The sequence below is a fragment of the Hemitrygon akajei genome, chromosome 3, assembly GCF_048418815.1.
Source record: "Hemitrygon akajei chromosome 3, sHemAka1.3, whole genome shotgun sequence".
NCBI classification, from domain to species: domain Eukaryota; kingdom Metazoa; phylum Chordata; class Chondrichthyes; order Myliobatiformes; family Dasyatidae; genus Hemitrygon; species Hemitrygon akajei.
Genome location: NC_133126.1, coordinates 54,560,399 through 54,576,654, shown reverse-complemented (window position 1 = coordinate 54,576,654; position 16,256 = coordinate 54,560,399). Strand labels below are relative to the sequence as shown.

Here is a 16,256-nt window from a genome sequence, read left to right as displayed (position 1 = left end):
CATGACTGTTTATTTAAGCGGAATTATTAAGCAGAATTATTCATATAAAATATACCCTGCAGAGAAACTTTTATATTCCAACCCAGTGTCTATCTCCCAACTTAATCTTCAAATGTGTTAAACAATAAGTTAAATCCTGAAATAAATCAATTTGTTAAAGTATGTTTATTTAGATGTTAAAAATGTAAACGTTTCAATTGTGTTACCTTTGAAGCACAAGAAAGTGAGAAAATGAAAGGAAAAAGAATGAGAGAAAATGAGAAAATCAATCACAAGAACAGATAATTGTACAAAAATCTGACAGATCAATGTGGGTCCTTCCATTCCACATATTGACAGATATCAAAAACCCACTTGAGAGACAGACCCATCATTTCATTGCTAAAGCCAAAATTCACACGCCAATTCAACTAAAAGCCAAGACCAATTCTCAGATCTACAAATGCTCCAACTCATCACCATGCAAATGTGGTCATTATTAACTAATTTATTTATTAACTAAGTTAATTTTATCAACTAAGAGTTGAGGCCTATCCTTTCCTGGCAGTGCATTATACAGCAAGAACAACTATATACAATCATATAGAGTATCTTTTACTACGGATATTTGCATTTATAAAGTAACTTTAACACACAAAAAAATGTACAAGGCACCTCACAGAAAAGTTACAAAACATGTAACAAATGGAATAAGAAATCCATTCAAAGCTCAAACACTGAGCTGGGATTTAAAGACCACTTTAAAAAGAAAACAAATTGGAACAAATTGCAGAACCTTGACTCCAGACATAGATGCCAACTATTACCCACAATCATACTCTAAAAACATTCTAATTTGGCAGGAGAACAGACAGCTTAATAAAAAATTGAAGATCCAAGTTCTAACTCTCGAACACTTGATTCGAACTACCCTTGCCTAGGTTGTCAGATACCCCTTCAACCCAACTTTACAAAATTTGTAAGACTCCTGGTTAATAACAGGACAAAAGGCAAAACCTCCCATCTCCCTTATTAACACTACTCTTTCAGTCAATCCATTTTGTCTGGGATGCCTGTCACTATTTGAACTAAGAAGGAACACTCACCACTTCAACAATCTTTTTGACAACAAGTTAAATTTTCTATCTCATATCTAATTCAGCACAAGACAATCTACCTCCACTTTCATATCATCTACCACTTCACCAGCCAAAGCTGATATTACTCTGCCTCGCTTTTGTCATTTCCATACTTGACTACTCTGATAATTTCTTGGCCAGCTACCCTAGCTTCCAAATTATCAGCTCACCTTCTAGAATAAGGCATATTCTATTACAAAGTTCCACACAATCATTGTCTATCTTTGCTGATCTATATTAGCTCATGGTATTAACTATTAATCTTTATGATCCCACAAAGTTTCATTCTTGCCACTGTTCTCTCACTGCCCAGGTACTGACGTTGCACGTCCATTATGGCTTCAGTGCAATGGTCCTTTGCTTAGAAAAATATGTAAACACGTATCACCTGGCTCAAAGACAAGTCTTTATCCTGTGGTTATAAGACTATTGAATGGTTCCCTAGTATAGTAAGATGGATTCTTGACCCAGTCTACCTCAATGTGACCTTCCACCTTATTAACTCCATGCATTGCACTCTCCGTAACTATAACACTTTATGAGAACAATAAAGTGGTGGGAGGGGTGAGCTAATTGAATATTGAAAGCCTAGACAGAGTGGACATGGAGAGGATGTTTCTTATAGTGGGGGAAGTCTAGGACAAAAAAGCACAGCCTCAGAATACAAGGATGTACCTTTAGAACAGAGGTGAGGAGGAATTTCTTTAGCCAGAGGGTGGTGAATCTGTGGAATTCACTGCCACAGATGGCTATGGAGGCCAAATCACAGGGTATATTTAGAAGCAGAGGTTGATAGATTCTTGATTAGTAAGGACATCAAAGGTTATGGAGAGAAGGCAGAAAAATGGGGTTGAGATGGAAAGTAAATCAGCCATGATCAAATGATGGAGCAGACTCAATGGACTGAATGGCTGAATTCTGCTCCTGTGTTTTATGATCTCATTCTGCACTCTGTTATTGTTTTACCTTGTACTAACTCAATGCACTGTCATAATGAAATGATCTGTATGGACAATATGCAAGACAAGTTTTTCACTGTAACCTAATGCATGTGACAGTAATAAACCAATTTACCATTTTACCAATTTAATTTATCAATTTGCTGAGCAAAAATGGCAGTCATACAACTTAATTTTAATTCTCCTCCTTTATTACTCCCCATTACTCCCCAATGCCATTCGGCTTTACAATTCAACCGCCAGGGGAAAGATACGTTAAAGTGCCGGGGTTATGACTGAGCTTAAGTTACCATTCAATGTATTTTAGTAAACTATTTAAGAACTTTTTAAAAGCTATTTATTAATGCTTTTTTTGAGAGGGTGATTTTAGATGCATATCATATTTATACTGAGTTAAGTATTGTATGTAATTAGTTTTTGATACAATAAGTGTATGGGACATTGGAAAAATGTTGAATTTCCCCATGGGGATGAATAAAGTATCTATCTATCTATCTATTTCTTATTTCCTCCAGTCAACACCAAATTAAACATACAAGTAGTTGTCATTTGTCTAAGCTGAAACAGTACACTTCCATTTAATTTACGTAAAATTATCAAGAATTTTCAATCAAGAGATATTAATGTATATGACCAAACAATGTGAAAAGTAAAGTCCCTTATGAAAACTGCAAAATAGTACAGCTGTCATTGCAATGGTAATAAAATAAAGACTTTTTTTTACCCATTGAGATAACTTGTAATGGTCACATCCACCTTCTCCTTGTGCCCGCTGACTAGTTGATTTTGCTCTGGACAAATCATGCACTGAAATCAAATAATTGCAAATAAGATTGTGTACAATCCTCACAAAAGAGTTGCAAACCTTAAATTTAATTTTAAAAATCCACAAAATCCAGATACAAGGAATAAGCTTTCAAAAATATTCACACATTTGAAGTTTCTTCTTTAGTCCAAGATATAATTAAAGCAAACCTAACAAAACCACATACTATTGTTTCATTAGAATCCAAATAGTGTATTAAAAAGGGTCCAATTAACAGTAAAAGACCATATCTCAAAGAATGCTTTCTAATGTAGAAATTCCTATAACAGCACTGTGTTACAACTTTTCTTTTTGTAGTGCAAAAGCTCATCTTAAAGTTGAATAGAATATCAAAGAATAGACAGAGGTTGGCTGTATTTCAGAGAATCCCAGTGAAAGAGATAAGAAGTTGGTGCCATGGAAAAGATTTGATGCTGGGGAGCCAATACAATGCTTTTAGTCTTTATAGTGTTTGCCTGGTGAGGATATCTGCTCATCTAATCAGAAAATGTATCATTAATGGCGATGCCAGATGGCAATGCGATAGACCTGGATGATAATACAAAAAAAGTGCACATGGAAACAGTAGTTGCATTTTCAGGTTAGCTGCAGGCGACCACTAGAAGCTACGAAGAATTGATAATTGGTTTAGTATTGTCACGTACATCAAGATACAGTGCAAAGCTTTTGTTTGTATGCCACTTAAAGCAGCTCACTCTGTAAGTACACTGAGGTAGAACAGAAGGAAATTAAGAGAATGCAGGATATGATCGAGGATTTCTCCTTGTATGACACCAGTAATGCTGCACGGATGAGAAGTGAAACCAAAGTTCAAAGTCCACCATTTTTCTGTTCCTCATTTCTATCTCTCCAGCATCATTTTTCAGCAGTCTGATATCTAATCTCACCTCTCTTTTACTCTTTATATATTTGTAAAAACTTTCGATATCCTCTTTTATATTATTGGCTAGCTTATCTTTGTATTTCATCTTTTCTCTCCTTTTGGCTTTTTTTAATTGTAGAGCAGGAAATAAAATAATTATGGTGAAGAGGTAATAATAAAAATTTTTAAAGATTACAGGTCATGTACATATGCAGATTATCAATAAAAATTTTAAAAAGAATTTTATTCACAATAAATCTAAACTATAAAACAGTGATCATTGTAGTAATTTCCAACTGTGCATTTTCAGTTGGATTACATCATAACTACCAAGATTGATCTAGACACCGCACCTTAACATTTTAAAATCTGAAATGGATTTGTTTCACAATATTGAAGGATATGGAGCAATAACATAGGGTTACATTTCAATGACAAAGATTGGTATACACATTGTAGGTTGAAAACCCTGTTCCTGATTATAGTGTTTTATGTAAGACAGATCAATGGTGTTAAGATGAAGAATGGTTCTTCAATAGCATGACAGTCCCTCAAGTCTGAGGCTACAGGATTAATCCTTACAAGCTTGTTCCCTACTTCCACCATGTCATCTTCAAAATTAGAGTAAATGTGTTTGCTTTTTAGTAGATATGTATTGATCTTTGCCTTATCCTATTGAGGACTTTAGAAATAAGTATTTTTAGTGAAGTGATAACCCCAAAGGTTGGGGAATTTATCAGCAAATATCCAATCAGTAACTTATTGCTTCAGGTATGTTTATGAATACCTTTAACTTCAATTTTGCCACACTGCAAAACTTGAAAACTCCCACATGACAATGCTGAATACAAGTTACAAAGTAACTACACTTGTATAATGACTATTGACCATCATGGAAATCAATCACTGGATGCCGTTCTATGTTTTAACATTTTACCAAATTATCCAAGCTAACACATTAAGTGAAGAATTGTTGTTAACCTTGAGAAAATCCACTTCCTCCTTCTGACACATCCACACCTGGTGCTAAAAGTTCAAAACATGCTTTATTTTCTGGTAGAGCTGGTGGGATGTAAACAGAGTCCTCCGCATGCTGTGGAGAAGTAACTCGGCACAACTTTTTTGCCGAAGTTTGGCCTCCGCTCACAGCCCGAAGAGGGAAGGTGCGATCTTCTTCAAATACCTTTGCCATTTGCCCTCGTCAGCATCCAGTTCCTTTGGCTGTGGATGTGCGTTCATAGGCTCTATGGGATCATAGGTAAAAATCGCTCTAACCCGTCGGGTCCAGCGTCCCAGCGATTTCTTCCCGCTCCTCAGCGTTACACGACGGCAGTCTCAAAATGAGTGCATTGTACCCAGCTGACTGTTAAATGCGTCGGGAGGCAAGTTTTCCCTCAATTACAGCAACCCACCAAGAGCTTCGTGAAGTTGCTGTGACCATCCCGTCCCCGTTGCCCGGTGAATAGACACTCTCCGCCCAAAGCGGGGGTTTTCTCTGCGGTTCGGACAGCACCACCACCCCCCCCCCCTCACTATTAGGTCCCTGTTCTTTCTCTGCAGCTCGGACAGCCGCCTCAATGTGAAGTCCCGGCGGCTAAAGACCAGACCTTTCTGCCCGCTGTCGCTGTCGGGCTGCAGATCAGGGCGAACATTCAAACAAAGTCTCACGCCGCATCCGGGTCTTGAACCTGACGTAAAGTTACTCCGTGACTCAAAAGCCACTTTCCATCACCCACCGGCTATTGCATGTTTTAATGGTTTTAAAAAAAATGTTAGCCGAATATTCCTTGATCACCGGTTAAAAATTACCCAAGATCGTGATGTTCTGCCGCTGAGATCGTTGTGGTGAATGTGCGAGCGCGGGACGAGATCACGGCGGGAACAGGCTTGGGTAAGTCACGGTCACGAAGGCGGCGTTGGCTGTGTTAGGCGCGGGGAGTAAAGAGGGGTGCGAGGTCGCCCTGTGGGGAAGAGGTTTCATCCTTGCCGACCGTGTTTAAACTGTGTGTTAGGTTCAAAGGGCGATCTCTTTTGGTTCCCGGAGACACGAGATAGACTGCAGATGTTTGAGTGAGAGCAAAGGACACGGGGGTCTCTCCCCGAAACACTGGTGTTCATTTCGAACAGACGCTGTTGGACCCGTTGAGTTCGAACAACAAATTGCCTTTTACTTCTTTGGTTTCTGGTCCGAGTAACAGGCTTCTGCTCTACAGTTCAGGGTTCCGTCGTCGAAAACAGAATGCCGCATCGGCGAACCCACTTTACGTGTAGTTGGCCCGTCCATGTGTAGTCTTAATGAAAGTTAGTCATATTTTCAGTGACCCGCTTCACATAAACCCTGAATACCTTACTTTCAGCGCCGATATATCCTTTCATTTTCTCTAATGTCTACGTTTGTTAAAATTCTGTACTGATTTTTTTTTCTGTTTGAAGTTTCTATCTGCAAGTTCTCGATAGTTCAGCTTTCGTTCCCTTGCTCTTGCCTTGCCCTTCCCCTACCAACCAGTTGTTTCCCTTTTAATCGCCCTCCATTCTGCAGTAGATGAATTGTATCCAATTTCAGTATGTCCATGATATCTAAACAAAACTTTAATTATTTCTCATATGTGATTTCGAACATTCCTTTCACTTTTCCTCTGCTGCATGTAGCACATCAACTAAATACTAACAACACACACAAAATGCTGGTGGAACGCAGCAGGCCAGGCAGCATCTATAGGAAGAAGTATGTATAGTCGACCTTTCGGGCCGAGACCCTTCGAGGTCCTGACGAAGGGTCTCGGCCTGAAATGTCGGCTGTACTTCTTCCTATAGATGCTGCCTGGCCTGCTGCGTTCCACCAGCATTTTGTGTGGGTTGCTTGAATCTCCAACATCTGCAGATTTCCTCGTGTTTGCATAACTAAATACTAACTCTTTGCACCACTTCCAATGAGATATGTATTCATCAAGGGTAATTAATACACCCCTGGTGCAAAGGATACACTGATTATTGACCCTTTATGCATATCCCTATTTCCATTCGTTTTTTTGCAGTGAGATGGTAACATGCACTTCTGGCAGAACAAACCCATGCTCCTTAATTACACCTATATGACCAATTAACCTACTAACACATAGGTCTTTGCATTGCGGGAAGAAACCAGAATATCCATGGGGATCAGAAGTAGTTAATGAGACCAACGTGGGAACTCTTGTGCTTTCACAAATGAGGAAAGACCTGGTTAATTAAGTGATGTACTCCTCCGGTCTCTTCTATGTTCCTGATGTGTAGATGGGAAGTTCTTGGTAATGCTTCTTGACTTTGAAGAGAAGGCTTGAGTTTGTCAGGAATTGGTGATGCTTTGAACAATGGTATACCACCTTCTACAACAGATTTCACTTTGTATCTGATCTTGGAATTTGGACTGGTGAAGGATTTTGACACAAACCATTCACAATTCCTTTTCCCCCACAGATGTCGTTTGGCCTTAAGTTTCTGAAACATTTTTATTATTTCTGTTTCTACCACTTCCCCAATGGCGTATTCCAGGAATCTGCTTGACTCTGCAAAAAATAACTTGCCTCTGTTACTCCTCTTTCTGAACACTTCAATCAATATTCCTTTTATACACAGGTATTCAATACTCGCAAGGCAAACAAAAGAACACATGTTAGATCCCAGTGCAAATGCATCTTTATTCGCACACTATCATAAGAATACTTAAATTGGGCTCCCAGAGTCCAAGATACTCTGCATTTCACAAAGACTGGTCTCCTGCCTTAGCTGGTGGTGGTGCTAACTTTGCTTCCTTGGTTGGAGCCCTCAAAGTACACTTTTGCTGGCTGCTGTTAAAGGTTTTCACTGCTGAAGTCCCCAGAGCAGTTAACGCTGCCTCTTATCACTTGCAGAGAGGGTTAGTTTATACCTTTACTGTGAACTTCTAGGAATTTGGTTTGACAAGTTGGATGGAAAGGTAGAAGGGTCACTGATAGTCACTTCAAAGGATAATGAGTCTGGTGGAAGCTTTGAATGCAAATTTCCAAATATGAAAGAGGCAGGAAAATGAAGCTCCACTGAGTTGGCTGCTCTATTATTTCTCTTTCATTGAACAGAATTCAACATTGATCATGTTAAATAGTCCATCTCTAATCAAATAGACCTTCATGTGGCCAGTAGCACCTATTCTTGCCATAGTACCACTAACCTGTGAACCCAGACTTAATACTTGACCTCACTATTTTTGTAGATTTGGATCGTCCACTAGTCTAAGGACAATTATGCCAACCTTCCAATGGTTCCTAGCTCCCTGGTCTGAGGATTTGCTTGGCTACACCTAACATCTCCTTTAAACTTTCCCACTGACCTCAAACCTGTGCCCTCCAGTATTTGACATTTACACCCTGGGAAAAAAAAATCATCTATGCCATCAAAATTTTGATATATTTCAATCAGATCACCCCACAGCCCCCAATATTCAGCAATCGAAAAGTCAAGCATGGTGGAATTAATGTTCTGAATTGTATATTTAAATACAAGTAGAAGTGAGCATGGAGCAGCACATGGAATTAGGGGATTGTTGCCATCAGTGAGACACCTAGTTGCAGGAAGTATGGGATTGGCAGCTCAATGTTTAGGGGTTCTGTTGTTTTAGATGTGATTGAATCCAAGGGGTAGCATTACTAGTCAGGGAGAAAATGTCAAGGCGCTGCTCAGTCAGGACAGACTGATGGGGCTTTATAGGTACAACTGAGGAATAAGAAAGGTATGACCATGTTAATGGGATTATATTGTAGACACTCAACGGTCTGCTGGATTTAGAGGAACATATTTGCAGAGATCGCAGACTATTGCAAGAAACATAAGGTTGTGAAAGTAGGTGATTTTAACTTTCCACATATTGTTTGGGACTCCCACACTGCAAAAGCGCTGGGTGGAAAAAAGTTTGTCAAATGTATTCAAGAAAATTTCCCTAATCAGTCCATAGAAGTCCCAACTAGAGAGAGAGCAATACCAGATCTATTAGAAAATAGGACAGGGAAGGTGACAAGTTGAAGGGGAACACTTTGCTTCTTGTGCTCATGATGCCATTAGTTTCAAGGTAATTATGGAAAAGGATAGATCTGGTCCTGTAAACTGGAGAAAGGCTAATTTTGATGGTGCCAGAAAGGTTCTGGCAAGTGTGGCTTGGGACAGGTTTTCTGGCAAAGGTGTACTTGGAAAGTGGGAGGCCTTCAAAACTGAAATTTTGAGAGTACAGAATTTATATGTTCCTGTCAGAATAAAAGACAAAGATAACAGGTTAAGGGAACCTAGATTTGCAAGAGATATTGCTTAAGAAAAAGGAGCTGCATAGCAGGTATAGGCAGGCAGGAACAAATGAAGTGCTTGCGGAGTATAAGAAATGCAAGAGAATACTTAAGAAAATCAGGAGGGCTAAAAGGAGATGTGAGGTTGCTCTAGTAGACAAGGGGAAGGAGAATTCTTGCATCTTCTAGATATATATTTAGAACAAGAGGATAACTGGGTCAAAATTGGTCCTCTGTAAGATCAGACTGGCAAGCTATCCATGGAGCTAAAAGAGATGGGGTAGATCTTGAATGGATTTTTTACATCTATTTTTACTTGGGAGATGGATACAGAGTCAATGCAGCAGCAAAGTCATTGACCCTTTATAGATCATTGAGAGGAAGGACTTGCTGTTTGTAGGCAAACTAGGGGGAATAAATCCCTAGGGCCTGAAAATGTGCCCTCGGACCCTGTGGGAGGATAGTGCATAAACTGAAGCAGCCCTAGCAGAGATATTTAAAGCATCCTTAGCCATAGAGGATTGGAAGATAGCTAAAGTTGTTCCGTTGTTTAAGAAAGGTTCTACGAATAAGCCAGGAAATTATAGGCCAGTGAGCGTAACTTCAGTGACCATAAGACATAGGAACAAAATTAGGCCATTCAGCCTGTCGAATCTGCACCACCATTCCATCATGGCTGATCCCGGATCCTACTCAACCCCATACACCTGCCTTCTTGCCATATCCTTTAATGCTTTGATCGATCAGAAAACAATCAACTTCTGCCTTAAATATACCCATAGACTTGGCCTCCACTGCAGTCTGTGGCAGAGCATTCCACAGATTTACTATTCTCTGGCTAAAAAAATTCTTCCTTACCTCTGTTCTGGATACCCCCACTACAGGAAACATCTCCACATCAACCATATCTAGTCCTTTCAACATTCGGTAGGTTTCAATAAGATCACCACACATTCTTCTAAATTCCAGTGAGTGCAGGCCAGAAGCTGTCAAAGGCTCCATATATGTTAACCCTTCACTTCCTGAATCATCCTCATGAACCTCCATTTGACATTCTCTGTTAACAACACATCCTTTCTGAGCTATGGGGCCCAAAACTGTTGACAGTACTCCAAGTGCGGCCCGACCAGTGTCTTATAAAGACTCAGCATTATCTCCTTGCTTTCATATTCTATTCCCTTGAAATAAGTGCCAACATTGCATTTGCTGCCTTTACTACAGACTCAACCTGTAAGTTAACCTGGGAGTCTTGCACAAGGACTCCTAAGTCCCTCTACATCTTTGACATTTGAACCTTCTTCCCATTTAGATAGTAGTCCAAACTATTGTTCCTTTTACCAAAGTGCATTATTGTACATTTCCTAACACGGTCTTCCAACTACCACTTTTTGCCCAATCTTCCAATTTGTCTAAGTCCTGCTGCAATCATATTGCTTCCTCAGCACTACCTACCCCTCCACCTATCTTCATATCATCTGCAAACTTTGCCACAAAGCCATCAATTACATTATCCAACTCATTGACAATGTGAAAAGTAGCAGTCCCAATACTTACCCGTGAGGAACACCACTAGTCACCGGCAGAAAAGGCCCTTTTTATTCCCACTCATTGCCTCCTGCCTGTCAGCCATTCCTCTATCCATGCCAGTATCTTTCCTGTAATGCTATAGGATTTTATCTTGTCAAGCAGCCTCATGTGTGGCACCTTATCAAATGTCTTCTGAAAATCCAAGTAAATGACATCCATTACCTCTCCTTTGTCCACCCTGCTTGTTAGTTCCTCGAAGAACTCTTAACAGATTTGCCAGGCAAGATTTCCCATTACAGAAACCATGCTGACTTTGACTTATTTTATTATTAGTCTCCAGGTATCCCGAAACCTCATCCTTAACGATAGACTCCAACACTTTCCCAACCACTGGGGTTAAGCTAACTGGCCTATAATTTCCTTTCTTTTGCCTTCCTCCCTTCTTAAAAAGTGGAGTGACATATTTCATGCTATAGCTTTTTTAGTTGCCTTCTGTTGAATTTTAAAAGCTTGCCAATCATCCAACTTTCCACTTGCTTTTGCTACTTTATATGCCTTCATTGGCTTTTATGCAGTCCTTTACTTCCTTTGTCAGCCACAGCTGCCTACCCCTGCCATTTGAGAACCTCTTCCTCTGTGGGACGTATCTATCCTTCACCTCGTGATCTATTCCCAGAAACTTCAGCCATCTCTGCTCTGCTGTCATACCCACAATATTCTCCTCCAATCCACATAGGCAAGCTCCTCTCTCATGCCTCTATAATTCCCTTTATTCCATTGTGATACTGATAAATGTGAGTTCTGTTTCTCCCTCTCGAATTGCAGTATAATTCAATCATATTGTGATCACTGCTTCCTAAGGGTTCCTTTCTTTTTCTTTTTAAATCTTTTTATTAATTTTAAGAAAAACATAAGTGAAATATGAATATAAAACGTTTGAGAGTACATAATTAATAGTTTAAATAGACAATCAGATATGTAATAATCAATATACAAGGCCTCCCAAACTCATAGTATTAATGTAAAAGAATCGAAAAAAAGAGGAAAAAAAACCCCAAAAAAACTAAAAGAAAACTAAAAAAAAAACTAAAAAACAACTAACCAACATGGGCAATTGCATAATGTTAAATACATACAGTAGTGCCGATAACTCCGAACCTCCATCCAAATAATTAAGGATAATAACAGTAAGGTTCAGGATCAGACCATTTAACTCATATGAAAATGTTGAATAAATGGTCTCCAAGTTTCCTCAAATTTAACTGAAGAATCAAAAACCACACTTCTAATTTTTTCTAAACTTAAACAAGAAATAGTTTGAGAAAACCACTGAAATACAGTTGGAGGGTTAATTTCTTTCCAATTCAGTAAAATAGATCTTCTAGCCATTAATGTAACAAATGCAATCATTCGTTGAGATGAAGCGGATAGACGATTATTATCTATCATTGGTAAACCAAAAATTGCAGTAAAAGGATGCGGTTGGAAATTGATATTTAAAACTCTTGAAATAATATTAAAAATATCTTTCCAATAATTTTGTAAACAAGGACAAGACCAAAACATATGAGTCAATGAAGCAACATCAGAATGACATCTGTCACAGGTAGAATTAACATAAGAATAAAATCGATCAAGTTTATCTTTAGACATGTGAGCTCTATGTACAACCTTAAATTGTATTAGGGCATGTTTAGCACAAATAGAGGACGAATTTACCAATGATAAAATTTTTTCCCATTGCTCAGTAGATATAGGACAATGCAATTCTTCTTGCCATTCCTTCTTAATTTTTTCTGATACATCAGGCTGTACACTCATAATCATATTATAAATGATAGCTATGAAACCCTTTTGACAAGGATTGAGGGCTAAAATTCTTTCTGTAATGTCCAATGGACATTCTTTCAAAAAAGACTTTAATTCATTATACAGAAAATTTCTGACTTGCAAATATCTAAAAAAATGGGTTTTAGGTAAATTATATTTATTAGATAGCTGTTCAAAGGACATTATATTATCATCCAAAAACAGATCACGAAAACATGTTATACCTTTTGTTTTCCATAAAAGAAAAGCTTGATCTATAGATGAAGGCCGAAAAGAGTAGTTAGATATTATAGGACATGACAGCATAAACTTATTCAAGCCAAAAAATTTACGAAATTGAAACCAAATTCATAATGTATACTTGACTATGGGATTAGTTATCTGTTTATTCATTTTGAGTAACTTAAAAGGAAGTGAAGATCCTAAGATTGAGATCAGTGAAAAATCTTGCACAGATTTACATTCCAAATTTACCCATTGTGGGCAAGCAGCTGTAGTCGATTCTTGTGTCCAGAATATTAAATACCGTATATTAACTGCCCAATAGTAAAATCTTAAGTTTGGTAGAGCCAAGCCGCCCTCCTTCTTAGGCTTCTGTAAATATTTTTTGCCTAATCTAGGATTTTTGTTCTGCCACAAATAAGAAGATATTTTAGAGTCAACCATATCAAAAAAAGATTTAGGAATAAAAATTGGTAATGCTTGAAATAAATATAAAAATTTAGGTAATATCATCATCTTAATGGCATTAACTCTGCCTACCAAAGACAAAGATAGTGGAGACCACCTATTAGCAAGTTGCTTAATTTGATCGATTAAAGGTAGAAAATTAGTTTTAAATAAATCTTTATGTTTTTTTAGTAATTTTAATACCTAAATAAGTAAAATAATCTGTAACAATTCTATATGGTACATGATTATAGATTGGAACATGCATATTTAATGAAAATAGTTCACTCTTATTAAAATTCAATTTATAACCAGAAAAGTTACTACGTAAATTGAGCAAGCAAAGAAGAAATAGCAGGAATAGATCTTTCAGGGTCAGATATATATAATAACAAGTCATCCGCATATAATGATACCTTATACGTCGTCTCCCCACGGGTAATACCGAAAATGTTGGGTGATTCACGAATAGCTATAGCCAAGGGTTCTAAAGCAATGTCAAATAATAAAGGACTTAAAGGACAACCTTGCCTTGTACCCCGAAATAACTGAAAAAAAGGGGATCTTTGATTATTGGTAAAAACCGAAGCTAAGGGTTTATGGTATATTAATTTAATCCATGATATAAATTTTGAACTAAAATTAAAATGTTGCATTGTATTAAATAAATATGGCCATTCGACTCTATCAAATGCTTTTTCGGCATCTAAAGAAATGACACATTCTGGTATTTTAGATGAAGAGGTATAAATAATATTAATTAATTTTCTAATGTTAAAAGATGAATAGCGATTTTTAATAAATCCAGTCTGATCTTCAGAAATAATTCGAGGTAATATATTTTCTAATCTAATAGCCAAAATTTTACTGAAAATCTTAAAATCCGTATTCAACAAGGATATAGGCCGATAGGATGCGCATTCAGTAGGGTCTTTATCTTTTTTAAGAATTAAAGAAATAGAAGCTTCATAAAAAGATTGTGGTAGTTTGCCTATACTTAATGCATCTTTAAAAATTTTACAAAGCCAAGGAGAAAGTATGGAAGAAAAAGATTTTAAAAATTCTGTAGAAAAACCATCTGGACCAGAAGCTTTACCCGAATTCATTGAAAAAATAGCTTTTTCTATTTCAGACTCAGTAATAGGTGTATCCAAAAATACACTATCCTCAACAGTTACTTTTGGAATATTCAATTTCCTTAAAAATTCATTTATTATAGAAGAGTCCTTAGTACATTCTGATTGATATAAGGAATTATAAAAATCTTGAAAGGCTTTATTTATCTCTTTGTGATCAATCGTCAAAGTACCATCTTGTTTACGAATCCTAGTAATCTGTCGTTTATACAAAGCAATTTTCAATTGGTTAGCTAGTAATTTACCAGACTTATCTCCATATGTATAGAATTGAGCTTTTGATTTAATTAACTGACTTTCAATCGAGGAGGATAATAGTAAGCTATGCTCCATTTGAAGTTCCACTCTTTCTTTATAAAGTTCTTTGCTAGGGGTCATTGAATAAATCTTGTCAATTGCTTTGATTTTATCAACTAGTGATAATATTTTAGAATTAGTTCGTTTCCTAACTCCAGCAGAATATGAAATAATCTGTCCACGAATATATGCCTTAAAAGTATCCCACAAAGTTCCACTAGAGATCTCTGCTGTAGAATTTGTTGAGAAAAACAAATCAATTTGCTGCTTAATAAAGTTGACAAAGTCAGAATCCTGCAATAAAACAGGATTAAACCTCCAACCTTTAGTATTAATATATGAATCCGTCATCTTAATAGATAACTTCAAAGGTGCATGATCAGATATGGTAATAGAGTCATATTTACAATCCATAACATCTGTAAGTAAATGGTGATCAATGAAAAAGTAATCAATTCTTGAGTAATTATGGTGAACATGGGAAAAGTATGAAAACTCTTTGTCATTAGGGTGTAAAAAACACCAAATTTCACAAATAGCTGAATCAATCATAAAAGAGTTAATGAGAGAAGCCGATTTATTTGGAAGAGTTTGGGTGGGCTTGGATCTATCCATCAAAGGGTTTAAACAACAATTAAAATCCCCACCCATTATCAATCTATATTGATTCAAATTAGGAAAGGATGTAAATAAACATTTAAAAAATTCAGGACAATCGGTATTTGGAGCATAAACATTAACTAAAACAACTTTTTGATTAAAAAGTAGACCAGTAATAAGCAAAAATCTACCTTGTGGATCTGAAATTGTTTCATGATGTATAAAAGAAGTTGATGAATCTATAAAAATGGAAACACCTCTTACTTTGGCTTGCGAATTTGAGTGATACTGTTGGCCCTTCCAAAACCTAAACAACCGTTGACTATCCACCTTCCTTACATGAGTCTCTTGTACAAAAATAACATTAGCATTCATTCTATGGAATACTTTGAATGTTTTTTTCCGTTTGATCGGATGATTTAAACCATTAGTATTCCAAGAAACAAAGTTAATAGTCCTATCCATATTGACAATATTTATTACGGTTAACACATAAGTTTGAAAAAAAAGTGAACTCATGAACCCGGAAGAAGGAAGTAAGTTCAGGGAGAAACCGGAAGTCACGGCACTGCGACCATTTTTGTAGTTTCATATAAGCCCATGAAATAAAACTAAGCAGAAAGTAAGGGTTCCTTTACGTTAATTTCCCTCATAAGATCTGGGTTATTACACAACACCCAATCTAAGATAGCTTTTCTCTGAGTAGGCTCAAGCACAAGCTACTCTAAAAAGCCATCTCATAGGCATTCAACAAACTCCCTCTCTTGCGATCTGACACAAATCAGATTTTCCCAATCCCCGTGAATCCTTGCTGTTTCTTAACTCCACCCACAAAAATTCAACATTCTCTCACCCTGTCACCTCTTTCTAAAGATGTAATTCCACCTCTTACCAACAGAACCACACCACCGCCTATGTCTTTCTGCCTGTCCTTTCAGTACAAAGTGTATCCTTTGATGTTAAGCTCCCAACTATGGCCTTCTTTCAGCCATGACTCAGTGATGCCCATAATGTCATACCGACCAATCTAATTGTGCCACAAGTTCATCCACCTTACTCTGAATGTTGTGTGCATTTAAATACAACACCTTCAGTCCTGCATTCTTTGCCCTTTTGAATTTTGCCTCTGGTACAATTTAACTCT

General features: G+C 37.3%; 2 protein-coding genes across 4 annotated transcripts in view; one reads left to right on the top strand and one right to left on the bottom strand.

Moving 5' to 3' along the window:
• Positions 1–5,409, bottom strand: part of kiaa0586 (KIAA0586 ortholog) — a 514,968-nt gene extending 509,559 nt beyond the window's left edge. For both annotated transcript variants that reach the window (XM_073039936.1, XM_073039935.1), the window contains exons 1-2: positions 4,747–5,409; positions 2,802–2,884 (exon numbers count right to left, since the gene is read on the bottom strand). In XM_073039936.1, the coding sequence (XP_072896037.1) occupies positions 2,802–2,884; positions 4,747–4,957 (294 nt within the window). In that variant the 5' untranslated portion in view covers positions 4,958–5,409. The remainder of the gene's footprint in view (positions 1–2,801; positions 2,885–4,746) is intronic.
• A 131-nt stretch (positions 5,410–5,540) lies between these two features.
• Positions 5,541–16,256, top strand: part of timm9 (translocase of inner mitochondrial membrane 9 homolog) — a 17,700-nt gene continuing 6,984 nt past the window's right edge. The window contains exon 1 of one of the 2 annotated variants that reach the window (XM_073039939.1): positions 5,541–5,656. The gene's annotated coding sequence lies outside the window, so the exon portion shown is untranslated. Of the gene's footprint in view, positions 5,657–5,811; positions 6,067–16,256 lie in introns of those variants that run through there. The other variant, XM_073039940.1, reaches the window with a different exon arrangement.